The sequence below is a fragment of the Ursus arctos genome, unplaced genomic scaffold, assembly GCF_023065955.2.
Source record: "Ursus arctos isolate Adak ecotype North America unplaced genomic scaffold, UrsArc2.0 scaffold_10, whole genome shotgun sequence".
NCBI classification, from domain to species: domain Eukaryota; kingdom Metazoa; phylum Chordata; class Mammalia; order Carnivora; family Ursidae; genus Ursus; species Ursus arctos.
Genome location: NW_026622764.1, coordinates 3,574,254 through 3,596,707, shown reverse-complemented (window position 1 = coordinate 3,596,707; position 22,454 = coordinate 3,574,254). Strand labels below are relative to the sequence as shown.

At 40.8% G+C, this 22,454-nt stretch overlaps 1 protein-coding gene across 1 annotated transcript in view; it reads left to right on the top strand.

Annotated features, from left to right (window-relative positions):
• The window catches only part of MYO16 (myosin XVI), a 466,166-nt gene that overhangs the window by 269,384 nt on the left and 174,328 nt on the right, over positions 1-22,454 (top strand). Inside the window, exon 21 of the mRNA XM_026493590.4 lies at positions 16,684-16,756. Coding sequence (XP_026349375.3) covers positions 16,684-16,756 — 73 coding nt within the window. The remainder of the gene's footprint in view (positions 1-16,683; positions 16,757-22,454) is intronic.

Here is a 22,454-nt window from a genome sequence, read left to right as displayed (position 1 = left end):
CGAGAGGACTCCAGGTTGTCTGGGTGGCACCTGACACACGGGAATGGCTACTTGGGTAAAACCCCTAAAATCCCGGTGGGTGTGGCTGGAAAGAAGGCTTCCTGGGTGACGGCGATTAGTCTGTGGAGACGGAGGGTTCCAGAGAGATGCGGATGGATGGCATGTTGGAAAGCGGGACATGGTCCAGTCTCCTCTGTTGAATTCTGGTTCGGTGGTGTGTGTTTAGGGGAGTGGCAAATCGAGGAAATCTGTTGTTCTTTAGAAACAGGAATGTCACTGTTCACATACACTCACGGACCCGAGAGGTGTTTCCTGTTTGCTTGGTGTCTTTGCGTCTTTGCAGTAAGCAGGTGACCGTGGATCCATATCGATCCATTTCCGTCCTCTGTCCCTTTCTGTGCTGACACATCCGTGACTCGCTTGCAGAGAGCCGGACTAGCCCAGAGCACAGTGTGACTGCTTTATTGGTGCAAAAGTGAGGCCCACGTGGCTTAGACAGCATGGTATTTCCCAGGCAAGAGGGGTTCCTTGAGGAGAAACTCACATGGCAGGACACCAGCTCCGTGGACAGGTGAGTGGGCGGTGCCTGGACGAGGTTCTGGCTGTGAGGCGGTGGACACGTGGTGAGCAGGGAGCTGGTACTCCGGGGGTGTGGGGGGGGCGCTCTGGGCATCTGGGGACAGGTGGGGAAATGAGGTCCAATTGGAAGGAAGGCTCCAGGCTTTAAATAGGAAAGCGATCTTGTCTTTCACTGGGAGGTAGGGGGTCACCACCCCAGGAAATGTCCAGAGTCTGTCCTTCCATCCATAGATTGATTATGGAGAGAAAAGGAGGCTGTTGAAAATGTGTGAAATTTCTCACACTATTAAATGTCCCCTCTCCCACCCAGGATACGTGTAGTGTGGGTTTGAATAACAGACAGAAGGGTTGCACAGATACACCAGCGAGAAAGAAAGCCAGACTGTTTTAGAGACAAGTTGAAGTTTTCTTTAGGAGTTCTTTTCTTTTTTTTTCCTTTGAATTCACATATCAATTCGATGGTTTGGTTCCGGAAATCATCAGTAGGATGTTTTCTGCATCTTACCCTGCTTCTAAATTCACACATTTTGATAGTAAGGAAAAAATCCTTTTTTGTAAGTCAGCATGGAACGTGCTGGATGTCCAGAAAGATTTCCATTGGCACAGTCACCAATGGCCCGTGTGCGCCTCAGCAGTCTGGCTGGGGTCACTGCCGAGGACAGCGGTGTCAGTTGTGGGGCGGCGTCCCCGAGTGTCACAGCTGACGACACGCTCTCTGCAATGAGGAAAGAGGGGCACGTCCAGTGGGACATACATTTTAGGTGCTGTCGGGATGCCAGGTGAGTCCATTCCTCTCCAGCATCTAACAACGTCGGAAAGGATGGGAGCATCTAAATTAACGTAGAGAACCCGCAGTAAGAGTGTAACAAGCGAGTTAATGTTCGTCTTCAGAAGAATTGTGCTCCTTCATTAGATGAGACACGCTATTCTTCCTTAATTAGAGAGAACAAATATTTCCTGTAGGGAAAATATAATTATAGCTTTGGAGAGTTCTGCAGGCTGGTTTAAAAAAGAAACCCGTGTCAGCATTTTGGATAATCTGCTTTGGGTCTGAAGACTGTCTCAGTGATGGCAGAGAGGGCCGTTCTCTACCTCGGTGCTCTGAAATGAAAATACAGTGGACTGGTGGGGTCAACTGGTATACGGCTTCCATTTATTTGGGAATTCTCCTTAGTTTTGATCTGCTAAGAATTCAGTTCATGCACTGTTAATTTCGAGTATTTATTGTGCATATGCACATGTTTGTTGGATTTCCAAGGCTTTTAAGGAGAAAGTGATATTTTTCCTGTTTAGAAGTTGTAGGCAAGTTTGTTGTGGTTACCCGTTTATCTCTCTTTAATGCAATCAGGTAGCACTCAGTGTTCTTATGAAATGTTGCAGTGTCTTTTTTTAGGTCAGAGTCTCATTTGAGATTCCGGTAAATGGCATGAACACACACACACGGAGTCCCTCACATAATTTCTGGGGATTAACAGACCATACCCAGCAAAACAAAATCCATGTGCCTGGGCTGTAATAATTTCTTAATTTGTTGATTAAAGAAATGAAAAAATTCTGAATTAATACCTTCAGTGTGGTTCCTAGTCTCCTGGTAGTTCTTGAGGATTTTTAAGTCGAATTTTTTGGTAATGATTTTGTTGAAAAAAAATTTTTTTAATTAAAAATTATCTTCTAAAATTTTAGATGAAATCCATGATTTAAAAACAATACCCTGAGGTACCTTCTAATAGATGAGTAACGATTTTTAGAACACTAATATGACAGTGAGCGTGTGAATCTATTCTGGAAGATTAGATGTCATAGATTCGATGTTTAGCTGTAACCGAGTATTCGTCAAGGATCTCTTGTCCGTCAGTGACAGGGGGTCAGAAAGTCAGTTTGCAAGGTGCTAGGGGTCTGAGTGCAGCTGAGGGCAGAGCGCCCTTCTGCTGTCTTGCAGGCCAGCTGAAGAAAATCTCTTTCAGATTACAGTTCATACCTGCACTGTTTGCACGGATCATCTCTACTTGACCTACCGTCCTGTGACAGTTTCAAGTCCCATCTCTAGGTTGTTGATTTGCTGCGAGGGGGGTTTGTCATGACTTCTGCACCTGCTCCTTCAGTCCCACATGGTGCATGAGCCTAAATTCCAGTCGGGGGTGTGTGTGATTATATTATCCTACATGGTTCTTCAATTATTTAACTAGAAGACCTTTTTTTTTTCTTTTAAATGTCAGGTGCAACCTATGACTTTTTAAAAGGACTTTTAAAAGGTTATGGGATGGAGCCATAATATTTATAAATGGTTCGTAGGGAGGTTTCATTTGTTTTATCCTTTGCAAGGAAACAAGGTCAGTTTGGGTGGGGTGAGTCTTTGAGCTGCAAGCTTGAAGATTACTCTTCTCCAGAGTGGCAGCCATTGGGAGCATCCTGGGTGATGAGAACTGTCCATTCTTGGGACTTGAAAATCTCAAAAGATCCCAGCAGTGTCATGACCATGCCATGCTACCCACAGAAAGGTCGCCTCCGCTTCAGCTGAGGGCTTGCCATCATTCCCTCCAACTGGAGGCTAAACGCAGACTGTGCTCTCCTCCTTCCTGAGTCCGATGAGTAGGAAAGATTTTATTGAAAACAAGGCACATGGTTTTTGAGAATATCTGTGCTCCCCCCCACCAAGTATAGAAGAGAACTTGTCCGACTATCACCTGACTCCAGAGTTAAATGTTTTCTGCTCTTTGGGACTACCCACGTCATCGACTAGGTATCTGCAGTGATTCTCAACAGTGTGCGATGGGACAGGGCTCAGTGATCATTGCAGAGCAAAGGAATATTAAAGATAATTTAAATCTCTTTGCCAGACCACGCACATCTTCCCCATAACACTCGAGGAATCACAGGGAGAGTTTGAAATGCCCCTCCGTTTTTGTTGTTTTTTTTTTTTTTTGGGGGGGGAGATGAAATAAGTGAAGAAACAATCTACATGATGATAGAAAAATGGAATAAGAAGAAAATGTCTAGAAAGTAAATGTTTTTTCACTATTATTTTGATAAATTGATAATTTCCCCAAGAAAACATCTGAGCATATGATCTATTGAAACTCGAGAATCCTAAGTAAAATCTCATTCTCTCTCTTTCTGTCTCTCATTTGTTATGTATTTTATAAATTCTTGTTAAAAGTTCAGAAAAGGTTATAGAGATTAGCTGTCCTCCTTTACAGACACAAAACTGGCAACAAAGTGAAGCTTGCTTCTGAAGTAAGGATTGAAGGTGTAAATGAGTCCAGTTTACTTACTAGTTTCAATTTTCTGCCTTAACAATTTATTGAAATGATTCCAAAGATTTAAAGTGCTTCATGGATATTACAAATCAAAAGGCAAGAAGGATAATCTAAAATTCTAGACCATCAGTTCATCAGTAATTAAGAGTTGGTACAAAGATATCTTATACATTGCTTTGTCAATTATAATGTAAAGTACTTAAATCTTAAAAATGAACGTATATTACTAATTTTCAAATATCTCACAGAAATGGTGGAACACCTGCTGTGCATTTGTGGGAAAATGAAAACAGACTTACCCTGTTTTGGTTTTTTTCCCCACTTAACATATGATATCTTTCTTCATTAACGGGCTTTTTTTGGAGGTGGGGGCAGATGTGCTAATCAAGAAAGCACAGAGGAGTATAGCCAAGTCACTCACTCACCTACTATCTAGAATTAACACTGCTAACATTTGCCACTTCTGTTTCAAATTTTTATTCCCATAGAAGAAAGAGGAAATTGCAGCTATAAGCTCAAGTTCTTTTTGTTTACCAACATAGATCCATTCCTCCCCTTCCATCCCACAGACAACAATGTCATCAATTTGGTATAAATTTCCCACATTTGCTTTTTTATTTGTTTAGAGGTTGGTTTTTTATTACAAATCTAGAACATTGTGAGCCATTAAGAATTGAAGAAATGCTATCATACAGTACATTGACGCTGTACTTCCCTTTTAAAATCCACATGGCTTTTGAGAGTTATCTGTACTGATACATAAAGAGCTAATCCAGTCTTTTTAACTGCTGCGTTAATTCCCTTCGATGATAAAAACCACAATATTCTCATCTCTTTCCCTTTCAAGGGATACTTAAGTATCTTTTTTTTTTTTTCTCCGTTATACACAGTGTTACATTCTGGTATAAGTCTCCTGAGATATATGTTTAGTATTTTCCTCAGGATATATATTTAGTGGTAGGATTGTAGGGAGCGCGTTAATTTGCATTTCCCTGATTACGAGTGAGGCTGAACGTGGCAGATTCTGCCCTGTCCCCTGGTGATGTGCCTGGGAGAGATGTGCAGTGATGCCCACTTGTCTGACTTTAGGGCCCTATCATTGACGTCTTCCCCTACTTCAAAGTCGTCATACATTTTTTCCTAAAACCCTCAGATTTCAATACATCAGGAACATCTGTTTATATGAAGCATTGATATAATGTTATATTTTTATTCAAATATTCCATGGTTCCTACCCCCAGTTATCCCCAATTATTAGAAATGTTTTTTTCACCCCTCCTGATTTTTAATCTATTTCACTATAGCTGTATCAATAATATATTGTTTTAATAAGTAAGTTCTCATAATAACTTTTTATTTTCTTATTTGTTTTGGTTATCCCTGGATCTTTATTTTTGTATATGAATTTTATAATCACTTTGACTCAGTACATAAAAAAGTTCTTTGGGGATTTCGACTAGAAATACATTTATAGATTAATATGAGGAGAATTGGCTTCTTTATTGATTCTTTCCTTCCATAAGTATGATCGATATTTCTGTTTATTCATTTTTTTCTTAAATTTTGTTTGTATTTTTTATCAGTTTCTTGAACATTTTTATTTGATTTGTTTTCTATGTACTTTGTACTTTTTGTTATTTTTCTATTACATTTTAATTTGTTTATTGGGACTCTCAGTCTTGCATTTCATATGTTGATCTTCTATCTAGAAACCCTGCTGACTTTTCTTATTAGTTCTAATAATTTTCCTGTGGAATATCTTACTATTTTCTAATGTAAATGATCATAATTACCTTTTTTCTCTTGTCTCTCATGTCTCTTATTTCTTCTTCTTTTATTGCTTTGGCTAGCACTGCCACTACAATGTTGATAATTTGTGGTGATAGTGGATCTTCTTCTCTTGTTTCCAAAATAATATAATATCTCTAAATATTTGCCATTAGGTAATCTGCTTAATTAAGGTTCCAGGAGATAATCTTTCCTGATTGTTTTCAATCAAGGATGCTAAGTTTTATATGTTTTTTCCTCTACGTTTTAGGATTACTATAACTCTCCTTTTTTTTGCTCATGTGGCAATTATATTGATGTGTATTTTTTATTTCGAATAATTCATTTATCATGTGAACCCCGTTTGGTCATGATGTCCTGGATTCAATTTTCTAGTCTTTATTAAGAATGTTTACATTTACTTTCATTAGTGAGAAGAGATTCTATTTTTTTCTTCTTATACAAGCCTTTGCTGTCAGGTTTATGTGAAAAAGTAAATTGGGTGGCTTTCTCTGATTCCTCCTCTCTAGAATGGTTTGTGCTAAGTGAGGATGATAGGCGCCTTGAATGTCTGGTGCAAGTCTTTCTAAAATCTTTTTGGGAGGTGGAGGGTGGATTTCCCTTTTGAATACTAATTATTTTAAAGTTTATAGGCCTAATCAGATTGTTTTGTTTATTTTTTGAGTCATTTATATTTTCTAGAAAATTGTCTGCTTTAATATTTTAGATGTATTCAGCAACTAAATCGTAGCTTTGTTTTATAATCCTTCAATCTCTCCTGTAGCTGTAGTTTGACAATTTTGACATTCCTTAAATTTATGTCTTTGCCCCAATATCACTGATGAATCTTGCTTGAAACTTGCCTGTAAGAATTATTTATCTTAAAAAATCATTTTTTTTTCATTTCCCACATTAATGTTATTCCTTTTACTAGGTCCTGAAGTTTCGTTATATCCCTGTTTCAACTTTCTTTGAATTTTGCTCTTTTTTTTCCCCCATGACTTCCTGAGTGGAATGTTTGTCTCTTATTTTTCGATGATTTTGCTGACCCCGAGTCTATCAAGTATCTCCCAAGGGCCTAGTGCCTTCCAGACGCTTACCATGTAATGCTCCCTTTGTTGTTTAGTTCTAAATATTTTGTCTTTATGCTGTTTCACAGATAAAATAACAAACAGTTTGTCAGAAAAATAAATTTGACACACCATGTTTTTCCCTCCCTCATCCAAACTGGGAAGTTTTTTTTTTCCCCATTAAATAATGAGATTTCTTTGATTCTTATGAATATAGTATGAGTGACTTCTATTTCTGTATAGACTTATTTAAATCATGGTGCTATTGCCATGACAACCAAAACTACACAATTTAGCAAAATATCTGAGACAAACCTGCTTTCTAAATAATTCTCCTTCTGCTCCATTTCCTTACCAAAACACCCATATGTATAATGATTTCCTGAAGAGCTAAGAACCTTTTCTCTGTAATTGTACATTTGTTTTTCATTATTTTTTGAGATCCATTTTTTTTTTCAAATAGAAGGATCAAGAGGAATGAAAAATATTCAGGTTTTACCAAGGCATCATGTATATTAAAATACTCAGAAGTAATTTTAAATTACCACATAATAAATACAAAATAACAGTTAAAATTTTACCACCCTTGTTATAAAAATTACCATATACTACGGACACAATAATGGCTAAATTTAAATGTTAATCATGATAATGTGATAAATTGTTTCAAGAACAGTGCAGCTTATTGAACCAATAAATAATTATGTACTTTTCCGTTAAGTACATGTTTTCAGGAGACGGAGGAAAAAAGAGATTTGTCATAACTATGAGAATATGACATTTTTAGTATCAAACAGGAGTTGTTTTTCCTTTTTGATAATGACTATCATATGATTTGCAAATATTATTGGAGACCCAAATATATTCCACAAAATGTGTAAGAAATTCAGTGATTTATAAGGCTAATAAAAAAACCTCCTAGCATTCTACTTCTCCAGCTCTTTCTCAAGCCAAGATTGCAGAGGCTAAAGCTTGTGTATTTTATACAAAGGATAAAATTCATTGCATTGCTAGCCATGCCCACTCTCTTGTTTCATTTCTAACTGGGGAAATGCACTTGGCCTCTTTTCAACCCTGATAACCTGTCCTGCTCACTAGAGTTAACCAAATCTGTATTTATTATGCTCCTCTATGCCTGTCATTTGAGCATCGTGGCAGGTCTCCCAGGATAAATAATGCTTCAGTGTTCCGAAACGAGAGCAGAATGTCCCATTCTGGCTCCCGGTGACCCAGCCTCTCCCAGCAGAAAACACCAGGGAGGAAATGTCAGTAGCACCATTTAAATATCATTTGCCTTTTTCTGTTATAATTTCTAATTGAGGAGGATGTGCTTTTTGACATGTTTAGTTTTTGTCGGCTCTGTGCTTTTAAGTTTTCTCGCTTCACACACCATCTTTTTAAAAATACATTTCCAAGTCCAGCTTCTGTGCAGATGTGAGACGTGATAAACGTGCACTTAAAAAAAGACACAATTATCGTGGTGATCACTTATTGGCTATTACCTATAAAATGGGCTGGGCTTTGAGCTGAGGATTATTGCAGTTAATATTGACATTAGCCATGAGGTAGGTATGGTGGTCTCCCCGTTTTAGATTAAGAAACTGGAATTCACCATACAGTACATCCCTAGTTTTTGATGTAAAGTTCCATGATTCATTGCTTGCATGTTACAGCAAAACTAGGGATGTACTGTATGGTGACTAACATAATATAATAAAAAATTATTATTGAAAAAATAAATATATGTGATATATATTTTATTATTATGTATCATATATATTGTATTATATATATCTATATATTATTACATATCTATATTCAGGATAAATCCCTAGAAGTAGAATTTCTGAGTCAAACAATATGGGAATTGAACGTGTTGATAAAGCTGGACTGATTTACCATCCCACAGGAAGTGCTCAAGAGTCCCTAATTCTGCCTTCCTTACCCATTTTTAAATATTTTCCCATTTTATAGGTGACAAATGTTATTGCATAGTTATTTTAATTCACAATACCTTATTTGTGATTGAGATTAATCATTTTCATGTTTATCGTTCATTTCTATGCCTTCTTACTATGATATGTTTTTTCAAATTCATTAACCATTTTCATATTTTGTTATTATTATTAATATGGTAAGTTGCTTTATACATCAAAAAATATAGTACTTTGTCATAAAAAAAAAAAAAAGAAACTGGAATTCAGAGAGGTTTAGTAAGTGTCCTTGGTCACACAGCCTGGAAATGACGGCCTTGATGTATGAACTCCGGTACGTCAGGATCGAAACCTGAGTTTTCCCCAAAATATCTCCCACATTGAAGACTGTCAGAAGAGTGATAAGGAAGCATAGTTTTAAAAGTTAATTTTTTTTTAAAGATTTTATTTATTTATTTGACAGAGATAGAGACAGCCAGCGAGAGAGGGAACACAAGCAGGGGGAGTGGGAGAGGAAGAAGCAGGCTCCCAGCAGAGGGGCCCGATGTGGGACTCGATCCCATAACGCCGGGATCACGCCCTGAGCCGAAGGCAGACGCTTAACCGCTGTGCCACCCAGGCGCCCCTTAAAAGTTAATTTTTAAATTAACCTTTTGAAATACAGATGATTTATTTCTTTTTTTTATTAGAGTATTTAATTCTGAACAAAACACATTGAGAGTATAAACAAGCTTGAAAGTGGTAATGCTAAATAACCCTTTCCAGATTTTAAAGGACTTTTCCTATGTGTTCCATGGGATGGTACAGTGGCATAAAGTCACACAGAACTGGATCTAAATTATTGTTCTATTACTTATTAGTTTTGTAACTTGAAGCAAGTTAGCTAATATTCCTGCACTGAAATTTCTTTTTCTATAACATGATTAGGACAATATCTACTTCACAGGGTTATAGGCAGAGCTAAGACTAGGGTGAGGTGAGTGAGGCATTATTGAAGTGTAAAATATCTATGTATGGACATGTTCCCAAGAGCCAAGTTGTTCTCTGCTTTTTTGTATCTGGGCGTTTAGCATCCTGCACAGTGCTTTGCAAAACGAGGTGTCCTGTACACATTCACTGAACAGACGGATGAACTAATAAATGAATTAGTTAGAAGCCACTCTCAAAAGGCTTTGATAGATTGCAAAGATGGTCCCAGTTCTTTATTCTTCTCTGTGTCCCTGACTTCAACACTTCTCTTCTCCAGAGTTAAGTCTTATTTCCCTCCCTTTGAATTTGAGCTCCTCTTGTGACTTGCGGTAGCCCAGAGAATACAGTAAAAACGATGATGCCCCAGTTCTGAGCCCTGATGCAAATCTGTGTTCTCAGATACCTGTCATCGGGCTCCCTGTGGTAAGGGATGCTCTGTGAACCAGCCAGTGGCCAGCCAACCCCAGGCGCTTGGAGGAGGTCATCCCACCCCTGACAGAAGGACTCGGGGATCAGAATAAATACTTGCTGTTTTCAGTCACTGAGTTTTGGGACAGTCTGTTATCCAACAACATCTGCTTGCTACAAATCACTGTCTAATTAATTTAATTGTTATAGCTCCTACTTTGAACCACAGACTGTGAGGACGCACATTCCAGGGCAGTTGTTGGACAGACAGCTCTCCATCTCGGGGGTGACTTGAGAGATGCTGAGATACCCCCCGCTTCCCAATGTCCCCAAATGCTTGGTCCCCTCATCTTCTTGGCCCCCAAATCCCTAACCGTTGGGTAAGGAAGACTTCTGTTTCTCAAAACTCCCTGTTACATTGCAAAAACATCCTGAAGTGCTCTTTGCAACCCTAAGTAGCCAGAACGTCATAAGAAGGAGGGTACTGGTGCCGAGAAATCACTAGGAAGGGAGAAAAGGACTCCATGAGAAGAGCACAAGCTGTAGCCCACGTGCATGAAATCAGCACGTGGGACACATTGAGCTGTGGGTCTGTTACATCTTGGGCAGCACTTTGTCCTGTGGTCTCTAGCTAGTGGGTTGAAATGCTACGTTAGTTACAGTAATTTTATCATTTATCTGGGACTTAACTTTTTTTAAAGTGTAACAGGAAGCAAGAGGCCCAGATTCCTGTGCTGAGCCTGACACTTCACGTTGAAATCTTTAGTAAAACAGTTCTGTCCTGTGAAATTTCATTTTATCAATCCCTAAAAGTGTAATGACCCCATTTCATATTTCGATCTACTTTTCCTAGCCATCACTTTTAAAAACTGTTGAATCTTTGGGACGGCGATGCCAAAATTTGCTTAAGTCATCTGCTCTCGATCTGATGCGAGGGTTGTTTCAGACTAGGAATGTAAAAGTTCATATAAGCTGAATGTTACTACGGTCTTCAAGAAGCAACTTCTATGGTAGGTTGATTTTTGTTTTGAATGATGCTTCTGGTAACGAAACACACATCTATGTCCCCGTGACAGATGCAGCGTTTGTAGAAGGATGTGTGTTCATTAACAGTAGGAAGTGTGAGGCTTTTCAGCTGTGAGCACTAGCTTTCGCTGATACGGAGGGTTTAAGTGATCTTTTATTATTTCTACTCTAATGACACTCGGGGAGCGTTCCTGTCCTGGCTCCCGGAGGCTGGAATTGGACTCGGTTCCAGGACCAGCAGCTGGCGGGGGGTTCAGGCGGTGAGTCACAGGGCTTGCAGGCATGGGGTGAGGGTGAGGCCGCCTGCGTTCCAGTCCTTGGTCCACCTAATGCCACTGTGGGCCCTTGGGCCACTTAAACCTTCACTGTCCCGGCTCAGTATTCTCCTCTGTAAAATGGGGGGATCATTGTACATACCTCCTGGAGTCGTTGTTAAGGCTAAATGAAATAAGCCATTTCAGGTGTAATGGTGCTTGGCACACACCACTCCCTAAGACGGTAGCTCTGAGTTTTACCCTCAGCCCAAAACTTCCTTGTATATCCAGGCTAATTAATGGCAATTTTCACCTCAAGAGCTCTCGGCTTTTTACTCCCTAACTTCTCGTTCCAGTGGGAAGGAGCGCCAAGATGGGCTGCATTTCGGAGCCACGCTGGTGTGTGGGGGGTATCACTGGGCGAGAAGGGGGCGGGCAGTTGCTTTGGTAACATCACCCCCTCCGGTCACCCGGCTTCTAGTTCACCTTGTCAGCAATCACAGACTCTTTCCCTAATTTCTGACATGTTTGCAAAAAAGGAGAAGCCTCACGCACTTTTCTTCGGTCAAAGACTAAAAGGGAGGAACTCCCAAACGTATGCACCGGGGAGGCCCCCCTCTGTGTCTTCTCACAGCCTCTAGAAAACCCTGCAAGCTTCAGACCAGCTGCCGCACTGGGCGCTGGCAGGATCAGCCCTGCGATGAGGCGCCTTGCCGGTTATGTTAAGTAAACTCTTCAGCATGTTGGACCTGGACTTGGTGGAGGCCGTCGCGTGTCCAACATCTCCAGGGACTTTGCACCAGTAGGCTCCGTGAAAGTGCTTCTGACCCCGAGGGCAGGGTGTCTGGACAACCGATCGCTCTGGTCCGCTGTGCTTTTATACTTCAGTCTTACCCCTTCTGGGCTCCCACGAATCAGCGATCAGCCAAAGAGGCTGATTCACGTCCGTGCTGGCTCAATCTAAGCCTGTTGTACCAGGCGGGATTCAACTGTTTCCTAAACTGACTAAATATTTAGGCAACCCTCTAGTTCACCTCCTTGCCTAGGGATGCTCGAGGATGAATGTGGACATGCGCATCCCACCCCAGACCTCTCTGCCCCAAGAAAATTAGCACATCCATGTTTCAAGGTAGACATTCTCTTTAATTTGGACCCTCCTCCCTTCCCATTCTAAACCCCATTGAAGGCAAAAACAAAACAGACAATTGCCATGGCATTTAATATTTTGTCTGATATAAAAGGTGTTGCATTTTACTAATAAGTAAATACAAGTGAGCCAGTTTTGTGAACCATCAGGAAAGCCATCAGTAGAATTCTAAGGCAGAATATGAACAGACCATCTCATTAATATGTTAATTTTGCCTGTGGGATTGAATCCCAGTGGATCGGATGACCTCTTTCTGCTCCTCCTTGCTAGAAATTGGATGTTGGGTTAAACGCCGGTGTAATGCAAGTCAAGATATCAATAAGAGAAAGGACAGCAGTGCTGAATGCCACAGAGCATGGGTGTTCTGCTGGCTGCAAGTCCTGCGACCCTTCTGCAGAAAGGCTGTTGTAATAACAGACACGCACGTCATTCAATCCTGGATGATGAAAGAGATTTTTGAAAAATATGAACACGTTAGATCTGTCGATAGTTGCAAAATTAATCCTTAAAATGCATTTGTTTTCACCCTGACATTGGTTTTTCCTTCCTTCCCCTCTTTTTCTTTAAAAACATTTTTATTTTGTAACCAAATATAGTTTGGAATCCAGCATCCGTGAAATATGGGGGAGAATCATTTAAAAGGAGTGCTCTTTCAACCACATTTATGCTATTCTAAATTGCCAATTAATCATCGACTTTCCCCAGTCTGAACTGGAATCTTTAACACGTGCTCCCCGCCCAGACACGCCTGGGGGGCCCAGCATCCTTCCTCTGCTTGCCGACACGAAGTCACTGTCCTCATGAGAAGGGTAGTGTGACATCGTGTCACCCATAGCTCTTTTTCCCGCCTTCCCACAACAGGATGTGCGGTACATATGGGGCCACTGTTGTCAAGGCCAGCAGGGAATCAAGCAGGGAGTCAAGGTCCGAGGGGGAGGTTCTGGTATAAGTTGGCAGGAAATATCCAGACTCGCCACCACCACGTGGCGTTTCGGCCACAGCTGTGCTCTCGCTCCCCAGTCCCAGGGTCCCTGCTGCTTCTCCCATTCCTGGAAAACCAGACGTCCTTCTCTGCCCTCCCTGCTGGGCTCCACTTTCCTCTCTCTGCCCTGACGTCATTGTTGTCCCTTTCCCCACCAACTCAGGAAATGCCCAAAAGGTGTTCCCTCATATATATATATATATATATATATATATATATATATTTTAAATAAAGGTTAATGATAAAGAGTATTATAATACCCAGTATAGACCATTTTAAAATTAAGAAATCACCTCTAGATCTACCATTCAAGAAATCTCCTGCCAATATGTGCTTTACTTTTTCTGTGCCATGGGTTTATTTTTTAATACAGGTACAATTATACTATGTTTACCGTAAGAATACAAATGGTATAAATTTTGTTTCCAGCTTAGTTTTTTAGCTTCTGTTGTTCAAGAACATTTCCCATGCTTTCATGGTGTCTTTATCAACACCAATTAAATACTTACTGGTCATAAAAATTTAGAAACCTTAGAAAATGCAGAACAGTAAAAAGAAGTAAAAGCATTTCTTTTTCCTTTTCTTGGGCTGACTATACTTCTTTTGAGGTCTTCTGAATATATAGTTGGGGTTATTCTTCATATAGAACTTATATATTACATTCAATTAACTTGATACATTCACTAAATCAATCCATCATAGGATGCCCGCTGTTTAGCTCATCATGTCTTTAGTGTGGGCTATCGGGTATTTCTGTTTGTTGTGGGTGCCATAACTAAGGTAAAGATGAACATCCTTGCTTGTAAGTCTTTCATTGCATTCCTGATCATCGTCGTAGCATAGGTTCCTGTATGTGGAAATACTGGTTCAAACGATACGAACTTTTCAAAGCTTTATGCCGCATAACCAAGTTGTTTTTTAAGAAGACTGTACCAATTTTACTTACTTACTTATTTATTATTATTTATTTAATTAAATAAGCTCTACCCCAACATGGGGCTCGAACTCATGACCTGAGATTAAGAGTCGAGTGCTCTACTGACTGAGCCAGCCAGGTGCTCCAAGACGCTACCAATTTAAACTCCCAACAGAAGTATATAGAAATATCTTTCTCATCCTAATTTTTAAAATTTTATTTCTTTGGTATCTGTCATCAGATTGACATTTATAATCTACCTAAGCAACTTGTATGGGTGCCTGGGCGGCCCAGTCAGTTGAGCATCTTACCCTTTGTTTCGGCTCAGGTCATGATCTCAGTCATAGGATCAAGCCCCGTGTAGGGCTCCGTGCTCAGTGGGGAGTCTGCTGGAGATTCTCTCCCTTTCCCTCTGCTCCTCTCCCCTCCTCTAAAATAAATACATAAATAAAAATCTTTAGGAAAAAGAAAAGCAACGTGCAGTGATTAGAGACACACTGTCTGCCAGCGATTGTCCTAGCAGTGTTGACATCACTTCTAATTGTAACAGCCGTCCAGGTGGGCCCACATGACTTGCTGTCTCCGTGTAATAGATGAGGAAACTGAAACTGCAATGCAGAAAATTGAACTAACTTGCCCAAAGTTATCCACCCAAAAATGTCTGAACCAGGATTCCTACCCAAGACTGAGCAACTCCAAAACCTGGCAAACTTTGTCACCAAGCTCCTGCAAGAGAAACAATGCAGCTTATTATGTGGAAAACACACACACACACACTCATGTACACACTCACACACACACTCACACACACTCATGCACACACTCTCACACACACTCACACTCGCATATACACTCACAGACTTGCACACATATGCACTCACACACTCACACTCGCATACACATGCTCTCACACACACTCACGCACACACACACACAGACTTGCACACACACACTCACACACATACACACTCACACACTCACACAGACTTGCACACACATGCACTCACACACACGCTCTCACACACTTGCACACACACTCACGTACACACTCATATACACTCACACTCACACGCCCACACATACACACACACACACACACACACACACACCCTGAACAAAGCAACGTCTCATGTGACACCTCGGCACGGGCACCACTGAGTGAGCATCACCTGGGCCTCTTCTTGTGCAAGTTGTGAGGTCACCAGGTGGAAGGAGACACACGTGGGCCAACAGATTGGAAAAAATCTATGAAAATGAATGAGAAACCCATTTTAAAATAATGCTCACCTCTAATAGTTTTTAATTTTATTTATCCAATTTATCCAGTTTGGTATTTGTGTCATCATACTTTTAAACTTTTTCTTTTGATTTGTTTCAGAACTGAAAGCAGAAAAAATGATCACATTTGTTTTCTCGTACATTTTTATAGTTTCTGTGCTAACGCTTTATCTCTGTAACCCACGTCGAGTATAGTTGGGCACACAGGGTGAGGTACAAAGCTGACGATTTTTTCTTCTAAAAAATTAAATCAGTCACTTGGTGGCATCCGCTCGATGACTCTGCTCTTTGTACTCTCTGCCGTGTGAAATGTATGTGAAGGGCTCCTAAATGCTCTCTTTCCTGCTGAGGAAGCTCATATTTGTACCGTCGACAAGAAGTAATCTTGGAGACAGGGTATCGTAGAATCATTACCTTTTTTGAGAGAAACTGGTCATTGATGTGACATATAACAGACCCTACAATATTCTGGTTATGCACTGCTAATAAACACGAAATACAGGTACAAAAAGAGAGTTGGTTGTCAGTTGCACAGTTTGGACCAAACGAGTGGGGAGCAAACCACGAAGTGTCCGCATCACCCAGGATAGTGGTATTGAAACAATTCGTAATGATGACGGACCATCACCCCACCAGCAGAACATCAGGCCAGCAGTCAGGTCCCGCTGAGGCTCTGGAGCGATAATGAGGGGGGCTGCGTGTGTGCCTGCCAGGGGACAGCGGACCAGAATCATCTGGGGCTCTCTTTGTAAGCAGCCTCCGCCTGCCCTCTCCCCGGGCGTGCTGCCCCCATTCCCTGCAGAATGCAGGCTGTTGGGGCTCCTGCCACCCTCCAGGTTTTCTGCCCCCTTTCCCTACTCACCCTGAGGTTCCACGTCTGTGGCCGGACCTCTCAAGATGGCAGCAGAAGGCAGGGGACATAGTTCACCTCGAAAGCAGGAGTATCGCGGGGGACTCCCATTGCTTGCTTCCAAGTGGACGCCCAAGTATCATGTTCTTTCTTGGGCTGTGTTTGTAAGGATTTCCTTAGGAAGATCATAACATAATCTTTGCAGATCTAAGTGTGCTTGCTCACTGATTCTTTGTTTCCTTTCAGTCCACAGACTTTGGATATTGGAATACTGGACATCTTCGGTTTTGAGGAATTTCAGAAGAATGAATTTGAACAAGTAAGTGGGTTTCTTTTGAAACTTTATATAATGTGTTTCTTTTCAACTAATAAGTGAACTCTTTAATTCAGGAGAGACTATTTGCATAATTACTTGCAAATACAGAATTAAATTAAGTATTTTGCTGTCCGGTTTTAAAATTTATATCTCTGGTTCATGGACATATTCATCCTTATTATGTTATCTGTAAACAACTGGCATAATCATTTTTTTTTTAAGAACAGAATCACTTGTTTTAAAAGATAGGGGATGCTCTTTCAACCAGGTTAGAGAGACCGAGGGCATCGCCGTGTAAAATCGGGGCAAAAGTCTTCAGAAACCTTGGCCAAAAATCAGAATGGAAACACTGCATTATGCTAAATACTGTTATTTGTAGGAGTCGTCTCTATGTGACATTCACACGTACAACTATCGGAAACTTGTAAAAATAGATTCAAGAGGCACTGATGATTTTTAATCCATTTACAGTTTAGGGCACTCTGAAAAACACTAGTTCTTTTTTTAAGGATCTCCATAGTAATGTATGAATCATTTAATCGAAGTAAGTATATCTAAAAATTAAGTGTTAGAGAAGAGAGAGTAGAAATAGAACTTGCCCCAGCCGGCAGAGAAGGGGAGGCGAGCCTGTGCAGAGAAACGGGGCGGAGAGAGAAAACCAGGCTGTGTTACAGCATGGGAAGAGTCACAACCATCGTGGTTAGGGGACGCTGTTAATAATGACATCACTTGTTGGCTTTGCTCTTTTAAGGGAGATAGCGTGGTGGTGAATGACACCAGATGGGAGTTTGAAACCCTGTTCTGTGACTTCTACGAGCAGAGCTGTCTTGGTCGGGAGCAAACATCAGTAATGAGGTTTCCTGGGCTGTAAAGTCAGGACAGCAAGAGGCTTGCAGAGCTATGGGACTTAACAAGATGACTGTTCTAAGGGTTCCGGTGTCAATTTCTAGCTGCCGTCCACGGGTAGGAAACCGCGAGAGCCACCACCGCTGTTGTAAGTCAGGACAACTCGAAAACCTTTTAAAATTCAGCTTTTTTTTTTTTTTTCTTATAAAGTGGTGCAGCATCTTGTGAGTAGATCCTAAATCATGTTGACTCACCTAATCCAGGATGAGTCATCATGAATCATGTTCTTTACCAAACTTTTAAAAGTCTGGTATGAAATCAGACAAGGAAGACCACAGATTTCTCCCCCTTTCAGATTTCTGTATCCGTGGGTGAGTGGCAAAAGGAGGACTGTGGTTTGATTTATTCGTCACCTACTGTAAGAAAGCTAGTGGCGTACAGAAGCAGGGGGTAGTTAGAAGACTGATCGGTAAAATGGCGCGACAGACCTGGGTCTCCGGGCTTTGACCGAGATGCGGCTCTCGACACAAGTCCTTGAAGGTCGTCTGGCCAGCAGTATTGAGTCCTGATGTTATTGCCTTAAAAACATACAGGCTCTCCTGTCCCCAGTGAGACTCCCTGGTTTCTCCATCTCCTGGTAAGTGACAGGCAGAAACCACAGGTGTGGGTGGTCCTGTCACAGCCGCTGCAATGCAGGGCTCCCAGCACCGGCTCCACCCCCCACACCCCGGCCCGTCCAGCCTGTGCTGATGACTGGTACGGACACACCTGTGTGTTGTTTTCTGATTAAAACTCACTTCTTTTACTACAGTTACCTATAGCCCTCCTTCTTTCTTTCTGCTAAGTATTTTAATTATGTATTTTAGAATATATTCACAGGCTGAGATTTTTCACAGAACAAGGAATGGCATGTTTTCAATCTAAAGAAGGAGTCTCTATTAAATACCAAATGATAGTTTTAGACGCTTCTGGGTAGAATCTCAAGATCAATTCTTAGGTTTAAGTTAGGAAAAAAATTTTTTTTAAAAAACCTGTCCCTTTTTCTTAGGTTTGTTTGGTTGTAGGAGCCATTTAGAAGAATAAAATTATTTTCTTTGTGATGAATCCAAATCTCAGCTTACAGTGGATCTAGCAAATTTCTTTTTTTTTTTTTTTTTAAGATTTTATTTATTTATTTGACAGAGAGACAGCCAGCGAGAGAGGGAACACAGCAGGGGGAGTGGGAGAGGAAGAAGCAGGCTCCCAGCGGAGGAGCCTGATGTGGGGCTCGATCCCAGAACGCCGGGATCACGCCCTGAGCTGAAGGCAGACGTTTAACAACTGCGCCACCCAGGCGACCCAGCAAATTTCTAAGTTTGCATGTGAACTTATCACAAAGGCTTTGGTTTGAATGTCGCATTCTAGATTTTGAGCTGCTAATAGAATGTGAACTTGTTTATTTTGTATTCCATTGCAAACTTTCAACAAAATGTTTAACAAATCAACACTGTGTTCTGAATCAAACCCAGAAGAGTATTAGTGCCTTCATAAGTATTTATTTTATTCTGTTTTGAGCTTTTTGACCCATCTATCAGCTGTTTGCTAGAATGTCAACTCCTGCAGGGTTGAATTGTGTCTGGTACAGCATTTCGTATATAATAGAAGCTGAACAAATACAGTTTCCATTGAAATCTCAAGAATGAATTCATAAGAAAACATCTTCATAGTGGATCTCCTAGTGGTTTCCTTGCTCAGGAACAAACATATATATCCCAGCTGTTCCTCCATACGAAGCCTGACAAACGTTTAGAACAGGGACAGTTTGAGGAGATACTGAGACGCACTTCAAAACCTCAGCATCTCCGACCTCAGTGTCCCCAAGCAGCTCTAAAAGATTAGATGGGCCTTTGCGGTTCTTTAGATGAGAATTTATTTCAGCTAATAGGAAATGCTAATCCTGTTTTAATGATTCATTTCTATTTAGGGCTACTTTACATATTCTAATAAAAATCATAGTTAGAGTAAAACATATGACTATCTAGTTAGATATATGTATGTGCATATGTATCTCAGCAGTAGTCGGACGGTTCATTGGAAGGGGGGTCATCCTGAGTAGTCGGAGGCCCAAAGTGTGATTTGGGAGGCTCTGAATCTACCACCCTCATTATTTAAATAGTTACATTATTGCCAGCTCTCTCTGTGTTATGTAATACCCGCATTTTATGAACCCTATTTCCTTCATCATATAACGCTTATCTCTAGCTCTGTAAAAATACCTCCTAACGCATCGAGGGAGAAGCCTCTCCAGCTGAGCCCCCAGCGTCAGGCAGGCAGTGAATCCCAAGTTTGTAATGTTCAAGAAACAGAAAGATAGTGAACAAGTCTGGGGTATCCCTTACACATCACAGCGTCAATGATGCCAGAAAGGAGAGAGCAATAGGAGGCATTAGAAAGTAGGATAGAGAAGTAACAATATTTCCACTTCCAGATGTGATGATGTATTTGGAAGAGCAAGAAGAGTGAGACGTCACGGCAAACAATGAGAGAACTTGAGAGAGAAGCTGGATGCAGCACGAGCGTGCAAACCAGTAACTCCTATGGAGTTTAAAACTAGCATGTCTGGAGCATGATGGGAGTGAAGCCAGACTGACGTGGTCAGAATGAAGCAGCTAGCCTCAGTGGGGCCAGTGTAGAGGGCTCCTGAAAGTCATGTACTTTAGACAAAAGGGCTTGGTGTCTAGAGATGCCCGTCCTCCCTAAGCCATGACACAGGTCACCTGGGGCGGTCCTGCTACAAATAACTGAAGAATGAATGGCAGAGTTAGAGGAGCTCCAATCTGCTGCTCCCGATAAGTACAGACGGAATCAAGGCAGGGGTATCGGTGACGGCTAACATTGCAAAAAGAGACACACGCAAGATGCCTCTCAATTGTTCTTGTCAAGAAAGAGAGCAGGGTGGGGAGGGAGGGAAGGAAGAGAGGAGACCTGAATATAATGAAGTTTCCTGAGCTAACTACTAGATAACAAGGACTGAGGACAGAGGAACATGATGCAGTGAACAATGAGGATGCTCTCTGCAAACTCCAGGCACGGGAAACCATACAGGACAAATGGCCTGATCTCTTCAAGTGCAAGGGTAAAAATATAGAAGAAGGCAGCTAGCCTATAGATTCAAAGAGATCTAAGAAATAGAGAAGTCAGTTAAACACATCGACATTGTGTAGATCCTTAATTGCTTAAGTATAAAATTTATGAGTTAACTAACATAATGTAAAATCTGGATATCTGATGAAGTGAAGAAATTATTGTTGGTAGAAATTATGTGTGTTAAAGGTACTGTGGATGTGTTTTCTAAGTCTTCAGATCTTAGAGAATTAGAGAACTAAAGTTCTTGCCAATTAAATGACACAGTGTCTGAGAATTACTTCAAATGAGTCTAGTTTTGAGGGTAGTAGGAAAATGGATAAAGCAGAATTGGCCATGAGTTGATAATTCTTTAGGTTTGTTGATGGCAGATGGGGGTTCATTACGTTGTTCACTGTGGAATATGCTAAAACTGTCCTTAATATACAATTCTAAGTAAATGAGAATATTTTGAGATTACATAAATTTTATTTTAATAAATGCTAGACTGTTTCCATGCCTAACAAATGGGATTGCAAAGCTCTACATACTACAGATCTTTACCAAAGGCACAAAGAACAAAGTCATGGAAAGTGATGATTTAACATTCAATAATTTTCCTACATTTCCCACTATACACATAAAATGCAGCTATGTATAATGAAACACTTGGAGCTGTGGAATCTAGTAACATTGCGTATCAACAACCTACTGTAAGAATATAGGAGAATTTGAAGAGAGAATACAATTTGTTCAAGCTTAAAGCTTCTGTTGCAGAAGATAAAATTGTGATACATGACCTATCTTCAAGCCAGGCTTCAACTTAGCTGATTCCGGAAGAGTTGTCAAGGATTTGAAATGTTTGCCTGCTTACAAACTCTCTTCTAAAAACTGAGGTTTACTGGAAAGTCCAGATGAACATTAATTCATTCAGGCCTGAGCTAAGTGTTCAAACACTAAAAAAGCCAGATAACTTGACTTCTATAATTTTATGAAATGAGATTATATATTTTGGACAAACTCATGAAAAAAAAATACCGTAAACTCCTTAGTTGTGAAATCACTGTCCTGGAAATGATACAAGGATAAATCATCACCCTTCCCGTGGGGTATCCCATTTTACAGATGGGAGAGCTGTGAGGGCTACAGTCTCTGCTCTGTGACAGAGACCGTCATTACAGTACCCAGAAGGACCTGTTTCTGGCTTATTTGTATCAAGGCAGTCTACGGTTCGTTCATTCCACAGACATTATTTGCACGTGTACGAAGCTCCAGGCCCTGTTGCAGGCACCAAGAAGTGTGCAGGCATGTGGTGTGGTCTGTACAATGCAAATGGGAGAAGGACCAGTTCTAATCGGACATGAAAACGTTGCCATTTTAGCTCCAAGGACGGCAGGACCCGTGCAATTTTCACCATAATTAATGTCCTGACAACTGTTAGGTTTCAGTATTGATCTGGGGTACCTGGGTGGCTCAGTGGGTTAAGCATCTGACTGTTGACCTCAGGGTCATGAGTTCACGCCCCATGTTGGGCTCCACACCAGGCATGGAGCCTACTTAAAAAAAAAAAGTAGGTTTCAATATTAATCCACTTAGCACTCAATCAATTGATCTACGAAAACAAAAAAATATTTTATTGTTAAGTCACGTCACATTTAGAGTCCAAGATTGTACATATATTAAATATTCAACTCAGTTTAAGAAAAATCTGAATGAGAAAATTTAGTTTCTTCACATAGCGGAATACTAGTCT